This window comes from Vulpes vulpes, chromosome 5 (genome assembly GCF_048418805.1).
Source record: "Vulpes vulpes isolate BD-2025 chromosome 5, VulVul3, whole genome shotgun sequence".
In the NCBI taxonomy this organism is placed as follows: domain Eukaryota; kingdom Metazoa; phylum Chordata; class Mammalia; order Carnivora; family Canidae; genus Vulpes; species Vulpes vulpes.
In genome coordinates this window covers 62,257,375-62,282,559 of record NC_132784.1, presented here as the reverse complement: position 1 = coordinate 62,282,559, position 25,185 = coordinate 62,257,375, and the positions used below count along the sequence as shown (strand labels likewise).

General features: G+C 42.8%; 1 protein-coding gene across 2 annotated transcripts; it reads right to left on the bottom strand.

Annotated features, from left to right (window-relative positions):
- Positions 1–2,103: 2,103 nt before the first annotated feature.
- ASRGL1 (asparaginase and isoaspartyl peptidase 1) lies at positions 2,104–24,465 on the bottom strand. Of its 2 annotated transcripts, none has more exons than XM_026004696.2 (7): positions 24,302–24,465; positions 22,968–23,191; positions 14,770–14,912; positions 13,965–14,122; positions 4,680–4,798; positions 3,846–3,956; positions 2,104–3,403 (listed from the first exon to the last, which is right to left on the bottom strand). In XM_026004696.2, the coding sequence occupies exons 2-7, from the start codon at positions 23,167–23,169 to the stop codon at positions 3,198–3,200; spliced, it is 939 nt and encodes a 312-aa protein (XP_025860481.2). In that variant the 5' UTR covers positions 23,170–23,191; positions 24,302–24,465; the 3' UTR covers positions 2,104–3,197. The 2 variants fall into 2 exon arrangements, with proteins under 2 accessions (XP_025860481.2, XP_025860482.2); XM_026004697.2 differs by having other exon boundaries at positions 23,437–24,454.
- Positions 24,466–25,185: the final 720 nt, after the last annotated feature.

Sequence of the window (25,185 nt, the reverse complement as noted above, 5' to 3'; positions counted from 1 at the left end):
CAGATCAGGAACAAGACAGGGATGTCCACTCTCACCACTGCTATTCAACATAGTACTAGAAGTCCTCGCCTCAGCAATCAGACAACAAATAGAAATAAAAGGCATTCAAATTGGCAAAGAAGTCAAACTCTCCCTCTTCGCAGATGACATGATACTGTACATAGAAAACCCAAAAGACTCCACCCCAAGATTGCTAGAACTCATACAGCAATTCGGCAGTGTGGCAGGATACAAAATCAATGCCCAGAAGTCAGTGGCATTTCTATACACTAACAAGGAGACTGAAGAAAGAGAAATTGAGTCAATCCCATTTACAATTGCACCCAAAAGCATAAGATTCCTAGGAATAAACCTAACCAAAGAGGTAAAGGATCTATAACCCTGCAAATTACTGAGCAGATTATTCTGATGCAGTCAAGAGGCTGGCCTCCCTGGCAGGTCCCAGGCAATGCTGGTTGTTGTATAGTTTGCTGCCCTCTTGTGGTAGGGAAGTAGTAGAAAGATTCTCATTCTCTCCTGTTCTATCTTGCTGGTTGGAGAACATGTGGGATGAAACAGAGAACCAGAACCATACACGGTGTGGGTCTCCGCTTATGGAATTCCCAGGCTTGTGGAGGCGACTTGTTGTTGAACTGGAGTCCAAGGGCAACAATGGACACTTTGGGCTATATGAGGGAGGCGATGCTCTTACCCTTACGTAACTCGGCTGCCCCTCAAAGAGATCAGGTGGCCCCCAAACCGAACCTCCAGAGCCTTCAGCAGTCTTCGGTGACTAGAGTTGCTTTCCTTCTGGATGGTGGAACTGATAAGCACAAAATGAGATGTTTTGGTTGGCCTTCCTCCTCTCCTCCTCCTGCCCCCTCTTATCCTCTCAGTGATGGCTATCTTCTTCAGTCTCTCCTTTTCCAGCCTCTCATGTAATTCTGCTTTGCCTTCTTTTTGAGCTGACTTGTGTCCCCTCAGAATTCACATTCGGAAGCCTCAACCCCCAGTACTTCAGCACACAACTGTATTTGGAGACAGGGCCTTTGCAGAGGTAGTCAAGTGAAAATGAGCCCTCACCCAATCTGACTGGTTACCCCATCAGAAGAGGAAAGTTGGCTACAGATGTGTATAGAGAAAAGACCACATGAGGACACAGCTAGAAGGCGGCCATCTGCAAGCTGACAAGAAGCCTCAGGAGACACTCAGCCTGCTGATACTGTGGTCCTGAGCTTCCAGCGTCTGGAGCTGTGAGAACACAACTTTCTGTTCTTGTAGCCCTGTCTGTGGCATTTTGTTGTTGGCAGCCCTAAAAAATGAATACAACCCTAACAAAATACTTATTTCTGCAGGGCAGTGGTTGCATTTTGAGCTTTTCTGCCCCCCGCCCCCCCTTTTAAATTTAGAGAGAGGGAGGGGCACAAGGACAGGGGCAGGAGAAGGCCAGAGAATCTCAAGCAGACTTACTGAGCACGGGGCCCAACTCAGGGCTTGATCTCACAACCCTGAGATTGTGACCAGAGTGGAAATTAAGTCTAAGGCCTAACAGACTGAGCCATCCAGGTGCCCCGGCATTCTGAGATTTTCAAGGACATAAACACACCCACTCCCTCCATGGCCCCACTAGCTTCCAGAGGATTCCTTCAGAGGATCCTTTAGATAAACAGGAAGCAGTTTTCCTTTGATCTCATTTAATCTTCATGGTAATCCATTTTACACATGAAAACATTCCTAGAAGTTAACTTGCCCAGAGTCACCCAGGTAGTGGGGACAGTCAGAATTCAGACTTAGCTCTGCTTCCTCCTCCTCCATAGCTCAGAGCAGCTGGCTGCAGGGGAAGGTTGTGGGCCAGGGTCTGGCAAACCTCAAAACACTGATCATTAGCCCTGCCGATCCTTGCAAACGGTGGTTCTACTTTCTCCCTTAACCTGTTCGGAAGAAGCTCCATGCTTCTGAAAATCTCTCTGAAATACTCCAGGAGGCAGGACGTGCAAACACAGTCCTGTACCACCCTCCTCTCAGGAATCTTCTTTCATTAGCACACCTGTTTGAACTGGCAGAAACAACGGAGCTTGTGGACTTTCTGGTCTTTGTCAATAGTGACTCCTAACCACACTGTTATTCTTTCAAAATATGTTTTATTAGTGGCACATGGAATTTAACCTTAAGCAATTCCTTTCTAGAGAGAAGGTAAGACCTGACAGACTAAAAAATTGTCACAGCAGAAACAGCATTTCCAGTATAAAGAGAGGTTATTAGGAAGTCTCCAAGGAAATGACTTTTTTTTGCCATGCAGACCACGTTGTACACATGCCCTGGGTAGTCAGCCTTGGGGGCCCAGGGCTCTGGACAGCGGGAGGATGGACCAGATCCCTACGCATGCACACGAGCCCTGCTACTCACCGTGAGAACCAGGAGGGTCTGCAGCCGGCAAAGGCCAGTAGGAAGATGCCAGGCCAGCAGGCTCACATGGCAGCCCAAGAGAACCCCCAGACCTGTAGGAAGGCTGCAGAGCCTCCATTAGACCCTTCACCCTCAGACTGGGGGCTATGGTTACCAGAAGCTACTTTTAAAGCATCTGGAAACAAGTCTACAACACTGAGTCTGAGATCTGAACTTTCTTAGAAAAATCAGTTTCTCCTCTCATGGGATCTTTTCCCAGACATTCTTCTAAATTAATACCTCTGCAACATTCTGCAGGTCCCCTAGACTTGTCCCATTAGCTCTGAGGCTTCTGTGCTTTTAGATATGCCACTGGATCCTTTCCTTCCCACCTCACCCTTGGCTGGGTCCCATGAAGAGTCTGCAACCAAGAGAGCCCCTGGAGGTGGTGGTGTGGGTCCCCCTACCTTTTGAACCTGCCACTCAGTTCCCGCTGTGGGTCTCCTGATCCCAGATGGCACTCCTTGCACTGAAGTGGCTGCTGTTGTGTTCAGATCATGTAGTTTCTTCTTTCTAATCTAAGACGCTGGGGATGATTCATAAGAAACACTCAGGACTTGGTTATCTGCACTGGTCTTATTTTGACCTTACTAGGGGCATTTCTCTTGACACTTCCAGATCCGCCCCTCAACATACTCATTGATTAAGGCGACAAAACGAGTGACAGACTGCAGAATTTTCCACTTCTAGATCTAATTGATTAAGCCAAGTCTCCACACTAGGAAACTGGACTTTCCTTCCAAGCTAGCATCTAGGATACAATTTTCAGGGCCCTAGGGCAGGTCAGTGACACTGGTCTCCTCAAGATCGATTCCGGAGTGCAGCTTGCCATCCTTGGCGGCCGCCCAGGGCATGGAGGCGGAGGTCCACCTCACCGCCCAGTCTCCTGCTTTGCTGACCAAGATGACACCACCTAAACCCTTCAGCTTTGACTTCATATAACCCAATGACATGTCGGCTGCCTCTTCCAGGGTCTTTCCTGAAAACAAGGAAAGGTTGAGAAACAACACACATTATAATGAAAGGAATCTGATGTGAAAATCAGTTGCAGTATGAAAAATCAAAGTGAGTTAACAAAGATTTCAGGCAAATTATTTCTATTTCAATGCTTCAAAGAGGGGCCTCTTTCAAAAGCCCTCTTTGCACTGAGGTGGAGCCTAGCATCAGCCTAAGCTGAGCTGCCTTTCCTCCCACACCCAGGCTCAAAGTCTCTCTACTACCCCGGAGATGCTCAACACAAGCAGTATTCTAAGTGTACTTCTTTCCAGATCCTAACAGAAGGTGGGAAGAAGTCAAAGCAGCATTAACGACTTGAAAGGAACATCTAAAGCAGATGAGAAAGGGTTTCATATACTTTACCACCTATTTATAATGAGCTTCCATTCACTTGTCTTCAGACAGTATGAACTTGTTCTATGTACCTTGTTCTACCTGGAAGAGAGTGAGTCTGGCCAGATTCACCTTCAGGATGCTCTCCCCGTGCCCCGTTGTTGAAATGGCGCCAATGTCATTGTCAGCATAACCACCAGATCCTGCTCAAAAAAGGTGACTGGTTCTAACTGAGCAGCAACAGTGAAGAAATTCAAACACGTATCAAGCCTGTTACATAAATGTGCCAAAGTGTGAACAAAGGCCAGTAGCTGTGACCTTGAGATGCAAAGGTGGACTAGAAAGGCCAGGTGATAACCTGAAATCGGGGAGGGCAGGCAGGCCTGAGTTCTCACGGAGGAGCAGCTCCTTCACCGCTCCCAGCCCCACCACTGACCCACGCCAGGGAACTAGTGGACATACTTCGATGTCAACGCAAACTTTTCCCTCTGTAGCCACACTGCAGCAGCACTGTGTTGCTTTTATGCCACTCAAGTGTGTAGCTCCCATCCTAAATTCTCAGCTTTTCCTCAGTTTGTTAATTTGAGCCCATTACTGGGAAGAGGCTTTGTGTATGTAACCCTTTGGGACTAAGTCTGCAGATCTTGAAGCTAGAGAGAAGAAAGAGGCCCTCGGGGGTTTGCTGGGAGCCACCTGAGCATCCCCAAATGATCCCTAGAGCCACCAGCCTCGAAAAAGCATTGTGCCTACTATATATAAACAGGTGCACCCTCCCCAAGCCCTTCAGCGGGCTTGCTCTCAGAAGTGCTGGAGCGGCTGGAAGAGGCAGGGAGTGAAGAGAAGGTGATATAGGAGGATGACAGCAGAAGGGGCGGAAGGGGCGGGGCAGCAGCCCCACCTACAATGGAGCCTACCATGGAGCCTACCTATGCATGGGGTGTCCCCAACACGGCCAACCATTTTATTAACGATGCCACCCGTCGAGGTTGCATAGGCCACGTTTCCTTTGCGGTCCAAGGCAACGGCACCCACAGTTCCCAGGTTTCTGCCAAGAATAAAAAGAAAAGTGACAGACTGCGACGAGAGACACTGTCACAAGTAACATTGAGCTGAACAGCAGTTAAATTCCCACTTTAGGCTAATGCAAATGGGACACACTTTAATTCCAATATTCACGCCTCATGTTCACTTTTTAGTCTGCAGGTTAGACAGATTGCTAGACATTCCTTTAGACCTCAGCTTTAAGAGCACATACCACCCCAGCACCATCGTCCTCTAGCCATGTGATTTTACTAAATTTCCTTCTCTGTGTCTCATTTACCCTACCTGTAAAATGGGGATAATTGCATGCATCTCAAACACTGTGTGCATAAACATCCCTTGGATCCCTGGGCCCACCCCAGAGGTCCTAAGTTGGTGGGTACAGAGTGGGATCCAGGACACTGCATTTATCACAACCTCCCAGGTGACATGGATGCTGCCTGTCAAACCCCACTTTGCCTATTTCACGGGGCTTGCTGTAAAGATGAAATAAGTTGTTGTTTCCTCTATTATTTTCAAGTAAAAAAAAAAAACCTGGAAGAAATTGTACAGTAACAGCTCCCAGGAACTATGTTTGAGGCACATAGTAAGTTCTGTGCACAGCAGTGAAATGAACAAAGTCCCTCCTTATCTTGTGCAGCATGCATGTGGGGGCAGAGGGCAACAGAATGATAATTTGTTTTATGGAATGATAGTAAAAACTATGTCGACTCCAGTAGCATGGAGAAGGCCTTTATGTAGGGCCTCTCTGAAGGATAGGAGGGCAACCCACACTGACTGCTGGGGAGAATGCTCTGAAGCTGGAACATGGTTGCGAAGCTCAAGGAATCTGGAGGTCACTGTGGTTGGAGAGAATAAAGCAAGGGAAAGAGGGTAGGGGGGTCAGGGGATGGCCAGCAGCCAGACCGAGAAAGTTCTGATGGGTGAGGTGACCATACACCCCGGTTACTGAGGACAGTCCAGATTAATCCTCATGTAATAGTTCCCCCTTTCAGTCTCAAAATCAAGTTCTGATTTGGAGGCTAAATCCTATGGTCCTCCTACATACAGGCCATTGTCAGGGCTTTTACTCTGAGTGAGATGGGAAGACACTGGAGAACTTGAGCCAAGATGTGTCACAATATGAGTTAATTTTTATAAATATCATTCTTACCATGCCCATCCACCAGAATGGCTAAAATGAAGGCAACTCAGTATCGAATATGGGCCAGCATATGCAGGACTGGAATGCTGAGTTACTACTCTGGAAACGTAAACTGGGGCAACCCCTTTGGAAAACCATCTGGCAAAATCTACCAAAGATGACTTGGCAATCACACTCCTACATCCTTCCAACAGAAATGTGGAGCTGTGCTCACCAAAAATGTATACCAAAACCTTCACAGCAGGACTGTTTGTAGTAACAGAAAACTGAAAATGACATTAATGTCCAACAAATGCAGAGTAAATGGACTGATATAGTCACAGAACAGAATACTAAACTGCCTTGAGAATGAACTACTGTGATACACAACACATGAATGAATCTCAGAAATACAATGATGAAAGAAGGCATCAAGTAAAGCACATACTATATGGTTCCACTTAAATGAAGTTCAAAAACTGGCAGTAGGGATGCCTGGGTGGCTCAGTGGTTGAGCGTCTGCCTGTGGATCAGGTTGTAATCCCAGAGTTCTGGGACCAAGTCCCACATCAGGCTCCCTGCGAGGAGCCTGCTTCTCTGCCTCTGTGTCTCTCATGAATAAATAAAATCTTAAAAAAAAAAAAGGAAAAATGGCAGTAGTAGTCTACAGTGTTACGTGTCAGATGAGTGGTTGTCTTTGGGAGTGAGGAATGGAAGGGAGCATGATGGAGAACATGGAGTGATGTTCTCTTTCCCAACCTGGGGGCTGATTATATGGGTCCACTCTGAAAACTCATCATGGGGTGTGTAAGGCTTATGCACTTCGGTATGTATGCCACACGTGTACAAAAAGTTTCTCTTAAAATAATTATTCTGGTAAATGTGTGTTGACAAGAGTGGAACTAGAGACTGGTCAGGCAGCTCAAAGACTCGCTGGCTTCTGTGAGAGTGCTCCTGTGACGTGAGGAAGTGGACTAGACTCAGGATATTCTGAGGGCAGAGTGGACATACTTTGTGGGGGAACTGGGTGAGAGAGAGATCACCGGCAGCTCTAAGGCTCTGGCTTTAAGAACTGAATGGGTACAAGAACCATTCATTGAAATGCAGACTATTAGGAATGGGTTGTTTTTTTGTTTTTTTTTGGTGTTTTTTGGTTTTGTTGGTATGTGTGGAGTGAGGTTAGATGGGGAAATCCGGGGTTCAGTTTTGGACACAAGCTTGAGGTACCTGTTGGGCAATCACATGGAGAGAGTCACTTGCAGCTAGATACAGACTGGCATACAAGTGGCTAGAAAGAGAAATTTGGCATTCTGTTTGGAAGAAAACAGGAACCCCATCTTCCAGCATTCACAAAAATCAACTCCAGAGAGCAAAAGACCTGGATATCAACATAAAACAAAATTCTTCAGGAAAATCTACGTGACTATAGATGTCTCAGGATTGGGTGTACCTTCTACATTTCTGGTCCTATGAACTATACAAGACAGGTGGACTGCATATTTGATTATAAGAAAGTAAAAACTTGTGTTTGGAAAAGTTACCATAAGCAATGTAAAAGCAACATTAAAAACAACAGATTTGGAGGTTGTTTTTTTTTTTTTTTTTTTTTTCAACAGAGAAGACAGCCTTAAGACTAGGAAGAAGGGATATGACAATGAAAGAGAAAAAATGATCACGGTACCAAAACAGGCACATTCACAGAAACCTGGCCCATCAACAAATACCAAATGCTCAAACTTGTTGATAGGGAACACAACTTAAAGGGAGTGTTACCCTCATGTCAGATGAGGGGAGGCACTCCCAGACTCCGGAGGCAGGCCCACCCCTAACATTTGTAAGGTGTGGAGGCAAGGCTACAAATACAAATATGGCCTATCTACCATCTGTTTACTTTTTAGAAGCTGTAGATATACTCTTTGCTCTTAGAGTGATGAATATATCTTTAAAAATATTGTAAAGCCATGGTTTTTACATGACTTAACTACCAATAATGACTAAACTACCGAAGTACAATAATGACTTATTATAATTACCATTGTGCCCATCTGGGTCCTTTGTGGATCAGCTATTGATGGTGGGATGAGTGGGAAACACACATACATAAACACACACACACACACACACACACACACATTATTAAGCATTTACTCTACAAGGTTGATTTTCCTGCTTTCATTTTAGGAAGCAGTATGCTCTTACAATCGTATATCCATACAACATGTGTTCTATTGACAAACTGCCACATAAGACAAATCTCTTTGAGTCCATGTAATTCTTAGCAGGTTTTTAATTAATTTTAATTTGTAGAAGCTTCCCTCTACTAAGGCAGTTAGTAACTGGAATGTTCAACAAAAATCTTAGGGCAATCCTTAGATTTGGAAAGAAATCCTGATTTGAACACGACCACACTCAAATGCTATTGGGCATTGCTTGACAAATTTTTGTAACAGAAGACACTATTACATACTTTAATTTGATCATACATGTCATGATCACTCCCTGTAGTCATTTATATCATCTCTTCAGCAGCATCTAGGATCCACACAGAGTATCTTCAGCTCTTTATGTTTCACTGCCGTGTATTATGAAGAAAACTGAAATTAGCAGTTGTGTTGATTTTTGTACAAGTTTCTCTTCAAATGGTGCTGTGCTCTGATATGGAATAGAGAAACAGCTTCTATGGGAGCTGATTTAGGGATTATTTGTACACGAATCTTCTCCTTCAAGTTAGGTAAGAATATTTGTTGCCTTCTTTCAGTTTCCTTTTATTTTACTGCTTTTTTTTTTTTTTTTTTTTTAAGAGAGTGAGTTAGCAAGAGAGCACAAGTGGTGGGGGGAGTGACAGAGGGAGAGAGAATCCCAAGCAGGCTTCATGTCCAGTGCAGAATCCCACATGGGTCTCAATGCTATGGCCCTGAAATATGACCTGAGCTGAAATCAGGAGTCCAACACTTAACAGACTGAGCCACCCAGGTGCCACTGGAATGTTATTCTTGCATATTTCACATGCAGTATGATTTTGTTTCTCTAAACTTAATATATTTGATTTTTTAAAGCTTTTATTAAGCTTATTAATAGAAATTAACAGTTCATACTAAGTGATGGTAGGTAGCATTAATTCAAAATTAATTTCACTAAGTCCATGATTTACTCTTCAAGGATCTTCTGTGGTTTCACGGAATTCATGTAAATTCAATGTAATTACCCTAACAGCATTGAGTTGGGCATACCCATTATCTACCTGAGATTTGGTCTAAGATCAGATAGGAGTTTGAACAAGCTGTTCCACTTTGGGCCTATGTAGAGAATCTCGCATCAGACCCTCTACTGTCCCACAATGGTGGTGCTGCACAACAGTGGGGGCACACCTCCTAGAAATAGATTTAAACTGTAACCCTATAGGTCACATGGAATACTTCCAGGCACTTGGCTAAACTTCATGTTTATATATTTTTTTATTTACCAACCACGTTAGCTCCATTATCACAGGCTTGCCTTGGACAGTGTTTTATTTTTATTTTTTTCAAGTTTTATTCATTTTAGAGAAAGAGCATGAGTGCAAGTAGGGGAGGGGGAAAGCCAGGAGAGGAAGAGAGAATCTCAAGCAGACTCTGCACTGAGCATGGAGCCTGACGTGGTGCTCGATCTCATAGCCCTGAGATCATAACCTGAGCCGAGATTAAGAGTTGGTCACTCAACCAACTGAGCCACCAAGGTGTCCTACTGCCTTTGACTATTTTTTAAATTGATGCCTAAGATGAAAAGTTTTCCCCACATCTTCTCTAAATCCAAAAAGCAGGTGTAAACATTCACTGAGTTAGACTTGTTTTTCTTCTTGGGGTAGTACAGTGATACATACAATAAATGTTAGTTGCTCGACATGTCTTATGATCATGGTACAATCTAGTAGAACGAATATTTTGTTAAAAACATTTTATGTATTTGATTTCATCTCCCCCTTATTACTCACTAAATTAATCTGCCTGAATTCTCTATCCTAGATAGTGATCATTAGTTTCATTATTTTTGTCATTACTTATTTTATCGAATTTTGAAATAATTTTTATTAAGCCTAGAAATGTCCCACTGTGTTTTATAAACACAGTGCTGATGATAGGAGTGCCATGAAAAGCATCATTAGGCTAAACACCAGACGTACTGTATTGTTCTTTCAAGAACATTACATCCCTGTTTCCTGTTGTCTTTTTCTTTTTCCGCTGTTATCAACTGCCTGTTCCTCCAGTCCTACTGACTGAATGTGTCCTTTTGGTGTGTGATTCTTCTTGATGAATACTTCAATCTTCCCTTGGTAAAGGATGGGAAATTGCTGGGATTTCACTGGAATAGTTCAAACTGAGGATGTGGCAAAAATGGAATTCTTACTAATTTTCACTTTTCTGACAGGTAAATAAATCTTCACTGGACCAAGAATTTGGAATGTTCCACTTGTGAACTTTAGGTGGATCATCCTGCGAAGAAGACTCCTTACTTTACTGTTGTTTTTTAAAATGCACGTGAACTGCGTCCTGGAAGATTATTTTCCTTCTTTTTTCCTCTCAGCTTTTTATTTCCTTTTGTGAGCTTCACTTTTATATTCTTTTTCTTTTTCTTTTTTTTTTTTTTAAATTTTTATTTATTTATGATAGTCACACACAGAGAGAGAGAGAGGCAGAGACACAGGCAGAGGGAGAAGGAGGCTCCATGCACCGGGAGCCCGACGTGGGATTCGATCCCAGGTCTCCAGGATCGCGCCCTGGGCCAAAGGCAGGCGCCAAACCGTTGCGCCACCCAGGGATCCCTTATATTCTTTTTCTATCAAAATCTTGATTTAACATGAATTTTCAATAATCTAGGGATTAAAAAGTAAGATGTAATTGTCTTGAAAGTGTACAAAATTAGGATATATTTTCACCAAAAATGAAGACCAATTATAACTGAATAAATATAAATGAACTGCAGATATAACTTCAAAAAGTTAAGTTTTAACTAAACTTATAAATATACTTATAAATATATTAAAATATACCAAATTATCTATTAATATTAAAGTCAAACATGAATTACAATTAGTGAATATAACATTTTAAAATAAAATTACTTAAAAGTTAAAATTTTTAACATATTTTAAACAAATAAAACCATTCATAATTCTAACATTCAGTGTCCATTTAGTTGCCAAATAAAGAGCTGGTTCTTCATGCAGGTTCTGCCTAGACCAACACTGTACAATATGGCAAGTAACCTGCACCATTGTCCCCTGGAAGTGTGGGCAGCCTCCAGGAGGTGTGCTGCAAGGGTAGCATATGGGTCAGATGTTGAAGATTTAGTGTGAAAGAATGGAAAATATGTCAAATAATTTCTTTTTTTTTTTAAAGATTTTATTTATTTATTCATGAGAGACACAGAGAGAAAGAGAGGTAGAGACATAGGCAGAGGGAGAAGCAGACTCCATGCAGGAAGCCTGATGTGTGGGACTCGATCCCAGGACTCCAGGATCACTCCCTGGGCTGACGTCAGGCGTTAAACCACTGAGAGCCACCCAGGGATCCCTCAAATAATTTCTTATATTGATTACATGTTGAAATGATAATATTTTGGACATACTGGGTAAGATATATTAATTTCACCTGTGTGTGTGTGTGTGTGTGTATTCAAACATATTTTAATTTCTTTAATTTTTAATGTTTAAAAAAGATTATTTCAGAGAGAGAGAGTACAAGTGGTGGTGGTGGGGACAGGAAGAGGGACAGGGAGGCCATTGCCAGACTCAATCCCAGGACCCTGATATTATGACCTAAGCCAATATCGAGAGTCAGGTGATTAACCCACTGAGCCACTCAGGAGCCGCTTACCTATTTCTCTTTAATTTTTTAACGTTGCTACTAGAAAATTTTAAATTACATAGGCAGCTCTTGTCTTTCTATTGGGCAGTGCTGGTCTAGACCTATGTATACAAACTTAAGGGTAATGGGCATCAGTCCTTATGTGCAAGTCTTGTAGATACTGTGCTTTCATCCATAGCACAGTACATGCAAGGAGCCAAGAAAATGGATACTTGGCACTACTGGGAAACAATTACTTTGTTACGTGAGAATTTATTTGACAAGTTATTAATTTGTCCTTTTCTCTTACCTAAGTCCTTCTGCTGTTCAATTCTTCCCCCCACTCTGAAGCAGCGTCCACTTCTGGTATCAGCAGTGGCAGAATCCACAAATCTTTAGATTTAGGTGCCTTTTACTTCCAAGACATAGAGCAAGAGATGCAGAGAAGCATTTCCCTGGGGGCTGAATGGTGTTAATCATAAGAGTGGATGATGAGGGTCATGGGTCATGCTATGCCACTGCTGAGTGACAGAGGTGCCTCAGGTGTCTGTAATAAGCCAACAGTTTTGTGTATTTGTGACCTGGGGGTCTTTTAAAGTATAGGACCCATCGCTTCCTGGCCTTTTGGCTAAGATCAAGTGTAAGTGTAGGACCCAGAGAGGAGCCCCCTCTTACTTATATCTAAGGGCAATTCTGGCTGGTAGAGATATGTGCTGTTGCAGAATTTCTGGAAAGGGACGTGGCAACATCTATTAAAACACTCAAGAAGCATTGATAAAGCAGCCCCATTCCTGTGACTCTGGCCTACAGGTACAACAGCACACTTGGTAAGGTTATCTAAAGCTACCAATACGGGCAGCCCCGGTGGCTCAGCGCCGCCTACAGCCCAGGGCGTGATCCTGGAGACCCAGGATTGAGTCCCACATCAGGCTCCCCGCATGGAGCCTGCTTCTCCCTCTGCCTTTGTCTCTGCCTCTCTCTCTCTCTCTCTCCTCTCTGTGTATTCTCATGAATAAATAAATAAAATCTTTAAAAAAAAATAAAGATAAAAAAATAGAGCTACCAATACATGGCCAATTTTGTAAAACAGATTCTTTTTTTTTTTAATTATTTATTTATTCATGATAGTCACACAGAGAGAGAGAGAGAGAGAGAGGCAGAGACACAGGCAGAGGGAGAAGCAGGCTCCATGCACTGGGAGCCCGACATGGGACTCGATCCCGGGTCTCCAGGATCGCGCCCTGGGCCAAAGGCAGGCGCTAAACCGCTGCACCACCCAGGGATCCCTGTAAAACAGATTCTTAAGCTGGGGATACATCAGAATTACCTGGGAAACTTTTTCCTAATACACCTGCCAAGACTCCTCACCTCAGATCTAGTAGATTCGTTACAGAAGGGACCAAATGTAGATTTTGAAAAAGCTCCCTAGGTGATATTCAAATATACCACTGGTTAAAAATTACAAATCTTAAAGAGTATGCAGAGTTAATAGATTATTTTCTATTATAAACTCCTAGACCATTCTGCAATTTTATTTTTCAAATTCTGCTTTGAATATGGGGCTTCGATTGAATATGGGGATTTTGAAATCTGTAACACAGAAAACTGTAATTCAGAATACAGGATTAATTCAAACTTATAAGAACTGTACTGATTTCTCTGCACTAGGACAGCATGTTCAAGTAACTTCAGAGCATACATTAGATCACAGACAACTTGTTTTATCTGCTTAAGAAAACAAACTGATCAAGAGGCATCTGGTATTTAATCCATTAACACAAGGCACTTGACTATTGGAGAAGGAATTCTTTTTTTTTTTTTTTTTTAAATATTTTTTTATTTATTCATAGAGACAGAGAGAGAGAGGCAGAGACACAGGCAGAGGGAGAAGCAGGCTCCATGCAGGGAGCCTGATGTGGGACTCGATCCAGGGTCTCCAGGATCACGCCCCAGGCTGCAGGCGGCGCTAAACCCCTGCGCCACCGGGGCTGCCCCTGGAGAAGGAATTCTTAGCTGAATTTGAGTTGTTAGTACAGGAGTAATAAATGAGGTTAAATGTAAGAAACAAAAAAGCAGTTTTCCCATGAGGTATTATGAATTATTTTGTACAAAAACTGAAACCACCAAGTGATTCTGGACTTATTTGAGAAATGTAGATAATCAGATATTTGTCACACTTCCATGCCTAAATAAGTCCCCAAACTGTAAGTCAAGATGATACTTACTTTTGACAGTCTGAGTTCGGAGCACCTTTCTCATGCTTCTCTTTTTCTAGGCGTTTTATGTTTCTCTCTGTCACCAGCTGCTCTTTAGGAATTGTGGGAACCCCCATGGCTGCTGCAAATTTTGCTGCGCCTTGGTCAGTCAGAAAGCAATGTGTTGTCTTGAGCCGGAAAGAAACAGAAACATGGTTAGTTTTTGGAAATAGTTAAAATCTTTTTAACTGCTCCAATTGTGAGGACATAATTACTTCTTTCTAGGTGCAAAGCCTCAAAAATGCAAATTCCACTAGCTTGCTTTTCTGAGTGTTGAACAGGGCCTGGCATTCTGAGATCTTGTATTTTCAAAAAACCCCAAGGTGATAGAATATTACTAGAAAGGTATTTACGTGTGATCTTAAGTTTAGAAACATAAATCATTTTTATTTTACACATGCTACTAAACACTTGGTCTGTTCAGTTTGTATGTGTTATGTCAGACATGTTGAGAGAAGACTGAAGAAAATACAGGAAGACAACATGAAAAAACAAAGTAGTCACTAGACCAGGCCTTACCAGTCAAATTCCACTGTTTACAGAATCAGAGTCTTGGCTTATCTGAGAAATTTACTTTTTTTTATTTTTTATTTTTATTTTTTGGTGCCGTGACTCGGATTATCTGAGAAATTTAAATAGCAGTGCTTCTGTTCTTTTACATGATTTTAGGAGAATAGCGCCCACAGTGTTTCCCTACAGTTAGACCGCTTTTAGTTGCTAAAGTGCAGTGGTTAAGTTAACAATTTCTTATGAAAAGGATGCTTTAGTCATATACCTTTTCCATAACAAGCCGTGCAAGTTTAATGGGATTTGCTATGCAACGGACTGCAGACACAGCTCCTGCAGACAGGTCTTTTCCATTCATGATACTAGCGTCCATTTCAACATCACCATTTGCATTCAAGACAGATCCACAGCCTAAACCAAAGAGAAGTTGAAAAGCAAGAATTAAGAACTTAGAAATGGCTCCTAAGTTTCCTCTAAGCTGCCAACTTTAATTCATCCTCTGTTCCATTTCCAGAGAAACATGTTTGGAGACACAAATCTGGCTTGGCACCCCATGATCTACAAAAGAAAAAGTATGACACCCTTCCCAATCTGGCCTCCTGATCTCCCTTATGAGCTTTATCCCCATTCCGTGGCTCCACTATCCTGAAATACTAGGTTTCCATGCAAGTACCATAAATTCTCATTGCTCTGTGCCCTTGTGAATGTTGCTCTCTGTAAAGCACAGCATCCTTTCTCTAACTTCTTTTGTCTAGATAATGCCTGTAAGTCTAGCTATGCTCATCCTTTGTGCCTGTTCCCTCATCTGTAAAATGGGATAAGAACAAAGTTCAAGAATAGTTAAAGGATTATAAAACTATCTTGTACCTATCAAGGTAAAATTCACAATGTTTGATATCAAATAAGAAATTGCCAGCACACAAAGATACAAGAAAATATGACCCATAATAAGGAGGGGAAAAACTGTACTCAATAGTAACATATCACAAATGATATAAACGACAGAATTAGTAGACAAGAATGTTAATAAAACAGCTATTATAACTATATTCTACACGTACCAGAACATGGAGGAAAACATAAAAAGGACCCAAACAGAACTTTTAGAGATAAAGAAAAATGTCTGAAGTCGAAAATACACTGGATGGGATTAAAACAAGGTTGGACACTAGAGCAGAAAGGATTAATCAACACGAAGATATAGCAATAGAAACTATCCAAAATGAAAAATAAAAAAGGATTTAAAAAACTCCAAATTGGGCACCTGGGTGGCTCAGTCGGTTGAGCATCTGCCTTTGGCTCAGGTCATGATCCCAGGATCCTGGGATTGAGTTCTACATTTGGCTCCCTGCTCAGTGGGGAGTTTCTCCCTTTACCCCTCTTCTCTGCTCATGCTCTCTCTTCCTCTCAAGTAAATAAATAAAATCTTAAAAAAAAAAATTAACAGAGGATCATTGAGCTCATGGACAATTTCAAGCAACCTAGTCTATATGCAATTGGAATCTCTAAAAGGAGATAGGAGACAGAGGGACAATCAAGGATAAAAGGATAAAAAGGATAGCTCAAGAAGAGTAAGACAGAATCATAAAAACACTCAATTGTCCCAAAAGATGACAGAAAAAGAGGAAAAAAAGGAACAATGAATGGATTGGACAAATAGAAGACAAAAGGAAGGATGACAGATTTATACTCAACCATATCGGTAATCACATTAAATGTAAATGGTAAACACTCCAATAAAAAGCAGAGATGGTTAGATTGTATAAAAAGGAAGATACAACTACATGCTGCCTAAAAGAAATCCACTTTAAATAGAAAGATACAAATAAGTTAAAAGACTTCAGAACAAGGAACATTAAATAATAATGACATTACATAATGATAAAGGAGTTGGTTCACACAGAAGACGGCAATCTATGTACCCAACAACAATTTATAAATATACAAAGCAAAACTGATATGTCAAAGGAGAAATAGAGAAATCCACAGGTACAATTAAAGACTTCAACACACTCAGGAATCAACAAATAGAAAATCAAGGTATAGAAGATTTGAACAATATTATCAACTAACTTGACCTTATTGAGATTTATAGAACTTTCCATACAACAATAGCAGAGTACATATTCTTTTTAAATGCAACTAGGATATTTACCTACAGAGACCATATTCTGGGCCAAAACCCAAACCTTACAAAGTTCAAAAGAATGTAAATCAGAGTATGTCCTTTGATTGTAACCGAATTAAAATAAAAATCAGAGATATTTGGCAAATCCACAAATATTTGGAAATTACTGCACTTCTAAATAGTCCATGGTTCAATGAGGAAGTCACAAGTGAAATTATAACATGTTTTGAACAGAATGAAAACAAGAAGACAACATGTTAAAAACTTGTAAGATGCAATCAAAGCAGGGCTTAGAGGAAAATTTAAAGCATTACACGCTTGTATTAGAGAAGACTGGTTTCAAATTAATGATCTAAAAAGAGGGCAGCCCAGGTAACTCAGTGGTTTAGCACCACCTTTAGCCCAGGGTGTGATCCTGGAGACCCGGGATCGAGCCCCACATCGGGCTCCCTGCATGGAGCCTGCTTCTCCCTCTGCCTGTGTTTCTGCCTCTCTCGCTCTCTGTCTCCATGAATAAATAAATAAAATCTTAAAAAAAAAAAATCTAAAAAGAATAGTAAGTTATTCCCAAAGTTAAAGAAAGGAAATAATAGAGATAAATCAATGAAATTTAAAAGAGAAAAACAGTAAAAGAAAAAACAATAAAAAAAATCCATAAAACCCCTCTAAAACCAAAAGCTACTATTCTTTGAAAAAAAAAATCAAACTTGATAAACTATAATTAGGGACTGACCAAGAAAAAAAAGGCAGAAATTCAAATATCAATAATGAAAGACGGGACCTCTCTGCAGACTTTACAGACATTAAAAAATAATAAAGAGGGATCCCTGGGTGGCGCAGCGGTTTGGCGCCTGCCTTTGGCCCAGGGCACGATCCTGGAGACCCGGATCGAATCCCACGTTGGGCTCCCAGTGCATGGAGCCTGCTTCTCCCTCTGCCTGTGTCTCTGCCTCTCTCTCTCTCTCTGTGACTATCATAAATAAATAAATTAAAAAAAAAAGATTAAAAAAATAATAATAAAGAATATATTTTGCAAATAACTTTTAAGCCAATAAATTCAAGATTTTTTTTTTTTTAAGATTTATTTTAGGGGCATATGAGTGGCTCAGCTGGCTAAGTGGCTGTCTTTGGCTCAGGTCATGATTCTCAGGATCCTAAGATTGAGCCCCCATGTCAGGCTCCCTTGCTCAGTGGGGAGTCTGCTTCTTCCTCTCCCTCTGCTGTTCCCCTGCTTGTGTCCTCTCACTTGTGCTCTCTCTCAAATAAATAAATAACATTTTAAAAAGTACATTTATTTTAGAGAGAGAGAGTACAGGGGGGAGGAGAGAGGGAGAGAGAAACACAAACAGGCTCTATGCTGAGCACAGAGCCCAAATTGGGGCTTGATCTCATGACCCTGAGATCAGACCTGAGCTAAAAACTCAGGTCTAACTCTAAAAGTTAGAATTGAACATTCAACTATACCACTCAGGTGCCCTTATAAATTCAGCATCTGGGATGCCTGGGTGGCTCAGCCATTAAGTGTCTGCCTTTGGCTTAGGGTGTGATCCCGGAGTCCCGGGATCGAGTCCCACATCAGGCTCGCTGCATGGAGCCTGTTTCTCCTCCCTCTGCCCATGTCTCTGCCTCTATTTCTGTGTCTCTAGTGAATAAATAAATAAATCTTTTTTTAAAAAAAAAAATAAAGTTCCTTACAAAAAAATAAATTCAGCATCTTTTCTTAAAAAGATTATCTGTTTGTTTGTTTGTTTGTTTATTTATTACAGTCAGTAGGTCAGAAGCACAGGTAACAACCTGGATTTATAGTTGACATCTGAAGTGGAGGGTAGTCTTGCAGAACTGAGCCCTTCACCTGTGGAATCTGATGCTATATCCAGGTAAATGGTATCAGAAGTGAGCTAAATTGTAGGACATCCAGTTGGTGTAGGAGAAGTGCTTGGTGTGGAAGAACCTACATATGCACTGGAATTTGGTTCAGAATCTTCAGAGAAAACAACCCAGTGGAGCAAAGTTAAGTCTTTGCAACTTTGCAACAAACAGTGCTGAAACAACCGGACCTCCATATGCAGAAAAAAATGAATCTAGACACAGACCATATACCCTTCACAATAATTAACTCAAAATGGATCACAGACCTAAATGTAAGATGCAAAACTACAAAACTCCTAGAAGATAACACAGGAGAAAATCCAGATGACCTTGGGTTTGGGTTTTTAGATATCACAGCAAAGGCATGATCCATGAAAGAAAAAGTTGTTAAGCTGGATATCTTTAAAATAATAAATTTCTGCCAATGATAGACACTGTCAAGAGAATGAGAAAACAAGCCACAGACTGGAAAAAATGTATTCATAAAAGACACATCTGACAGAGGACTGTTACCTAGAACATACAAAGAGCTCAAAAATAAGAAAACAATTTGATTAAAAATTGAGACAAAGAAAGAAAGAAAAAACAACAACAAAACAAAACAAAAAAAAAAAAAAAAAAAAGAGAGAGAGAGAGAGAAAAAGACCTGAACAGACATCTCCCCAAAGACCTACAGAGGGCAAGTATGAAAGAATATCAATTGTATTTTTATATTAGCAACAATTGTTGGTAATAGTAATCATAAAAAGAAGCATTTACAGTGGCACCAAAACATGAAATAACTAAGTATAAATCTAACAAAATATTTATAAGATATGCATGCTAAAAACTATAAAATACTGGTGAAAAAAAATCAAAGATTTAAACAAATGGAAGTATATACTGTGGCTTGAAAGTATTGGATCGAAAGGCTCAGTATTGTTAAGATTTCAATTTGCCCAGAGTGATCTACAGAGTTAATACAGTCATTTTTTTTTTCTTAATAAAGATTTTATTAATTTATTCATGAGAGACACACACAGAGAGAGAAGCAGGCTTCATGCAGGGAGCCCGACATGGGACTCAATCCTGGGTTTCCAGGATCACAACCCTGGGCTGAAGGCAGAGCTAAACCACTGAGCCACCCGGGCTGCCCAAGTTATTAATACAGTCCTAATTGAAATCCTAGCAGGATTTTTTTGGTAGAAATTGACAAGGTATAAATAAATAAAATCTTAAAAGGGGGGGGGGCAGCCTGGGTGGCTCAGCGGTTTAGTTCTGCCTTCAGTCCAGGCAGGGCCTGATCCTGGAGACCTGGGATCAAGTCCCGCATCAGGATCCCTGCATGGAGTCTGCTTCTCCTTCTGCCTGTGTCTCTGCCTCTCTCTCTCTCTCTCTGTCTCTCATGAATAAATTAATAAAATCTTAAAAAAAAAAAAAAAAAAAAGAAATTGACAAGGTGATTCCCAAATTGGTGGTTAAGACAAAGGGGATTAGAATAGCCAAAACAATTACATGCATTGTACACAAAGAGTTGCAAAACTCTTTGTGATTTTAAGACTTAACACTACAGTAGCCAAGACAGTGTGGTATTGGTGAAAGGAATACACATATAGACCAATGGAAGAGTCCAGAAATACATACAAAGTCAACTGATTTTTGACAAAGGTGGGAGGGCGATTCCATGAAGAAAGAATTGCTTTTTCAACAACTGGTGCCAGAATAATTATGCAAAAACCTTGATATATACCTCACACCATATACAAAAGATTATTAAAAGTGGATCAGAGACCGAAATACAAAACCTGAAACTATAAAATTTCTAGAAAACACACAAGAGAAAATGTTTGTGACCCTGGATTAGACAGATATTTCTTTCTTTTTTTTTTTTTTTAAGGATTTTATTTGTTTATTTATTTGAGACAGAGCATGAGCAGAGGGAAAAGAAGACTTCCTGCTGAGCAGAGAGCCCGCTGTGGGGCTCAATCCCAGGACTCTGGGATCATGACCTAAGCTAAAGGTAGCTAAAGGTAGACACTTAACTGACTGAGCCACTCAGGCGCCCCTAGACAGATATTTAAGGCATGATACAAAAAGTTCAGTCCATTAAAAAATTAGATTCCTACAAAATTAAGAACTTCAGTTGTTTGAAACACACTGTGAAGACAAGCCACAGACGTAAAGAAAATATTTGCAAATCACATATCTGATAAAAGACCAGTATCTAAAATATGCAGAGTTCTTAACACTCGGTAATAATAATAAAAAATGCAATAAAGAAACTGACAAAATATTTGAAAAGATGTTAAAATAAACATCATCTGCCTTAGGGAAGTGCAAATTAACACTACAATCAGATCCTACCACACACCCGTTAAAATGGCAAAAATGCAAAATACTATCAACACCAAGTGCTGGTGAAGATGTGGAGTACCTAGAACCTTCATATACTACTGGTGGGAATAGAAAGTGGGAGTCACTATGAAAAACAGTTTGGCAGTTTCACATAAAATTAAATATACACTTGCCCTATGACCAGCAATCCCACACCTTGGTATTCACCCAAGAAAGAGAAAAACTTACGTTCACATAAAAACATGCATGCAATTGTTTTTATAGTGATTTCTAATGGCCCCAAATTGGCCATGTTGTTTGGTTGGTAAAAGACCAAGACAGTACAGTCATACAACGGAAAGCTACTTAACAGCAAAAATGGAGAGACTACTAATACTTGTGTCAACATGGATGGCCCTCCAACACATTACGCTAAATGAAGAATCCAGACTCAAAAAGCTATAGATTATACGATTCTACTCTTTCCTCCCTTCAATGTGCTGCATAGCAGACACCTGGGACAGTAGAAGCAAGTCACTTAGAAGGTGCGGGCTCTGGTAGAGAGCAAAGATGGGAACTAGCCACTCCAGTTCTGAGTCCATACTCCCTGGTTCGTGCAGATGACTGATCTCAGTAGTTCAGAGAGGGTGGGAGACCAGAAGATCTGTTTCAAATCAAAGTCCTTGTGAAAAAGTGGGTGTTTGTCAGCCAGAGGGTCCCAACTGCTATCAGCCGGTAACTGAGCAAGTCTCCCACTGAAACAGCAGGCCACCCTCCCTGCTGGCAAGGGGGACCATCTAGTAAATTCTGGCTCAAACAACATAGCACCATAACGATGCACTTCTGCTTCATTCTATGGTCAGCTGACTTCTAAAATTTTGCAGAAGAAAGAGGGCGAAACAAATCCTAAGTATTTCATGACTAATTGGTTCAGATTTCCTGATACTCTTTTCCCTGACAGATGTTGGATGGGTGGTATCATCCAAAGAAGTATTTTAATCCCTAGATTTTAGGTTCCCTATTATAAAATAAAATAAATGAGCACAAGAACTACCTAACTCATAATGCAGATTAAATGAGTCAATCATGCAAATTTCTCAGACCACTGCTTGATACATAGTAGATACTCATAGTAGTTATGATTACTCTAAAAAGGATCAATTGAGAGGAAGAAGATAAACACAAAAAAACTCGACATGATTCCATTTATATGGAATTCTAGAGAATGCAAATTAATCTATAGCAACAGAAGAAGAGCAGTGGATACCTGGTACTGGAGATGAGGGTGCATTAAATGCAAAGAGGCATGAAGGAACTTCTGGGAATGAAGAAAATGTTTTAAATACTGTGGTGTGGTTACACAGGTGTATACACTTTTCAAAACTTAAAATGGGTGTACTTTATAGTATATAGTCTGCCCCCACACCTCCGCAAAAAGATGTAATAAAAAATCCTCTTGGTATGTGAATTCTAGGAAGCAAGTTAAAAAAGGTGAACCAATGGATTTAAAAATTCTTTTTTTTTAAAGATTTTATTTATTTATTCATGAGAGACACAGAGAGAGAGAGGCAGAAAAACAAAAACAAAAACAAAAACAAAAAAAAAACAAAAAACAAAAAGAGAGAGAGGCAGAGACACAGGCAGAGGGAGAAGCAGGCTCCATGCTGGGAGCCGGAGGTGGGACTCAATCCAGGGTCTCCAGGATCAGGCCCTGGGCTGAAGGTTGCACTAAGCCACTGAGTCACCCGGGCTGCCGGATTTAAAAATTCTTTTCTCTTTTTCTTTTTTTTTTTTTTAATATTTATTTATTTATTTAATCATGATAGACACACACAGAGAGAGGCAGAGACACAGAAGGAGGGAGAAGCAGGCTCCATGCCTGGAGCCCGACGCGGGACTCGATCCCGGGACTCCAGGATAGCGCCCTGGGCCAAAGGCAGGAGCCAAACCGCTGAGCCACCCAGGGATCCCCCCGGATTTAAAAATTCTTAAAGCAACCTGGTCAACAGGTATAAAGAAAAATTAAATCTTTTTAGGATATTAAATTTCACAAAAAAAGCTTACTAGATTCATGGACATTCATTCATTCTATTTGTTTCAATTTTGATAAGTTTAACCTGATTTGGCATCAAATATTAATTGCACTGCAAACATACCTGCGTTGAACTCAGGATGATCTTCCAGGATGGTCACAGCTCCTTCCACGGCGTCAACTGCGCTCCCTCCCTCTGTCAGGATCCTGTAACCTACTTGGGCGGCTTCCAGGATGCCTTGGCGCACGCGCTCTTTCCGGTCTTTAGAGATCTTGCTGGCTCCGCCACCGTGGACCACGATGACGGGATTCATGTCGGGATTCATGTCAGAATTCAAGGCGACGGATCTTAGGGATCAGGAAGATGAAAGTGTCACCTCCAACAGGCCCAAGAAAACTACCCTGGGCATCATCGCCTGGGGGAGATTTCACGGGAGACTAGGTCCCCGGGAGGGAGGCAAGGGTTACAGCCTCCAGGAATTTCCTGACACGGAGGGGAGGAGAGTGGGAGGCAGACACAGATCCGTTTGAACTTTGCACAGATGCCCGTGTCCCCTGGCCTTCCGCGTTCCGCGTTTCCCGTCCCCCCTCACCTCTCGCACTTTTGGGCGACCAGAAGCCCGCGCCGCCTCCCCCCCACTGGGGGGTGGGGGGGGTGGGAACTGTCTCCAGGGCCAGACACGGAGCCCTCCGCCTTGGCTCCTTCTGGCCTTGGGTTTCCCCTGGGATGGTCCCTTTTCCAAGCCTATGGGTCCTGGATCTCTGCAGGCAGGCACCACGCTGACCAGGCATCCGGCATCCCTGGTATTGAGTGGTCCGGTCCGGCCCATGCAGGCAGAGCACACTATGCTTAGTAAACAGATGGTCCCGGACGCAGGTGGGGCCTCTGGGAAGGGCACCGGGCTCCTGGGGCCCATTCAGCCTCAAAGCAGTCACTCTCCAAAGCCGGATCTCGCAGCATCTCAGGTGCCTTTCTGGGGCTATCAGCTTAGGGATGGGAATCATGAACGCCGGACAAGCCCCAAGGAAAAGGGTTTGGGGGACTGCGCGTACCCACAGTTCCAACCTCATTATTACTGCGGTGGGAGCTAACGCCGGCCGCAGGATTACTCCCGGTTGAGCGAGGACAGGCCCGGAGAGCTGCGGTCCGAGGGCAGGCGCTCCGGTGTGAACTGCGCAGGCGCTGGCCAGCAACTGAGCATCCAGGCCCCCTGGGGCCCTTCAGTCCAGGCCGCTGGGGACAGACTGGGCCACAGACACGGACTCCCGGGGGGCACCCTGCGCTGCTGCGGTCCATGCCCCCCTCCAGCGCCCCCCAAGAGATGCGCCACGTCACTGGAATCCTCGCCTTGACGTTCCCAGCGCTGCCGTTCGTCGGGAGCCACTCCCTAGCCCCGCCTGGTCCCGGACTCCTGACAGCGGTCTCCGGCGGCTGCTCCGCCAGGGCCGGGTACTCACCGAGGACGCCGCAGGCGGCGGACGCCGGGGCTTCAGGCTGGGCCGAGTCGCCCGCCGGCCCCCGAACCTGCGCGGCCCGGCGCCGGGACGAGCGGTCCTGGAACCCCGCGGGCTCACGGCCGCTCCGCCGGCAACGGCTCCGCGCTTGCGCAGGGGGCGGGGCCAGCGCGCCGCTCCGCGACCCGAAGGCCCGGACGTGGGGCCGCCGCGCGGCTCCGCAGCTCTCCGCCCGCGCCCCGGGCCGGCCCGACCCCAGCTGGCGGGCGCCGGGCCCGGGACGCCGCTGGCCCTCGGCGCACCCCAACTTCCGCGTGGGGGGACCCCCCTCTCCCTTCTTGGGGCGCTGGGGGCGGGGCGGCGGCGGCGGAGTGCGTCCGGTGCTGTGCCAAGGTCTTGCCATTGAAGATTAAAACGCAGTGCTGCGCGCACGGGTACTGCTGCTCTGCCCGAGATGCTCCTCAGTCTTGTTCATTACTCGTCTTAATTCACATTTCTTCCTTTCAATCGTCTCCTTAACCTTTTGTAAGGAACAGAAGGGCAAAAACTCTAATTGGTCTCGTTCTGTGCCGGGGGTGCGCCGGACAGTCTTGAAGTCCCCAGCGTACTCCCCCGAGCTTCCAGGAGCCCAGTTCTAAATTCTTTACACCACACGTGCCCTTCGTTTTTTGTTGTTGTTGACACATTTCCTCCAGCCTGCCCTTAAGGCTCCGACTCCGTTCGCGTTGCCATAGCGCCCCTCCAGCAGTAGGAATTTGCATTTCTATCCAGTAAGGCAACTGGCCGCTACTAGATTGGTGGCGTGAACCAAGGTTACATTATTCCAATATGCAAAGTAGCCTTTTGAATTATAATCTTATTTTCATTAGTAATTTGCTTTAAACTTT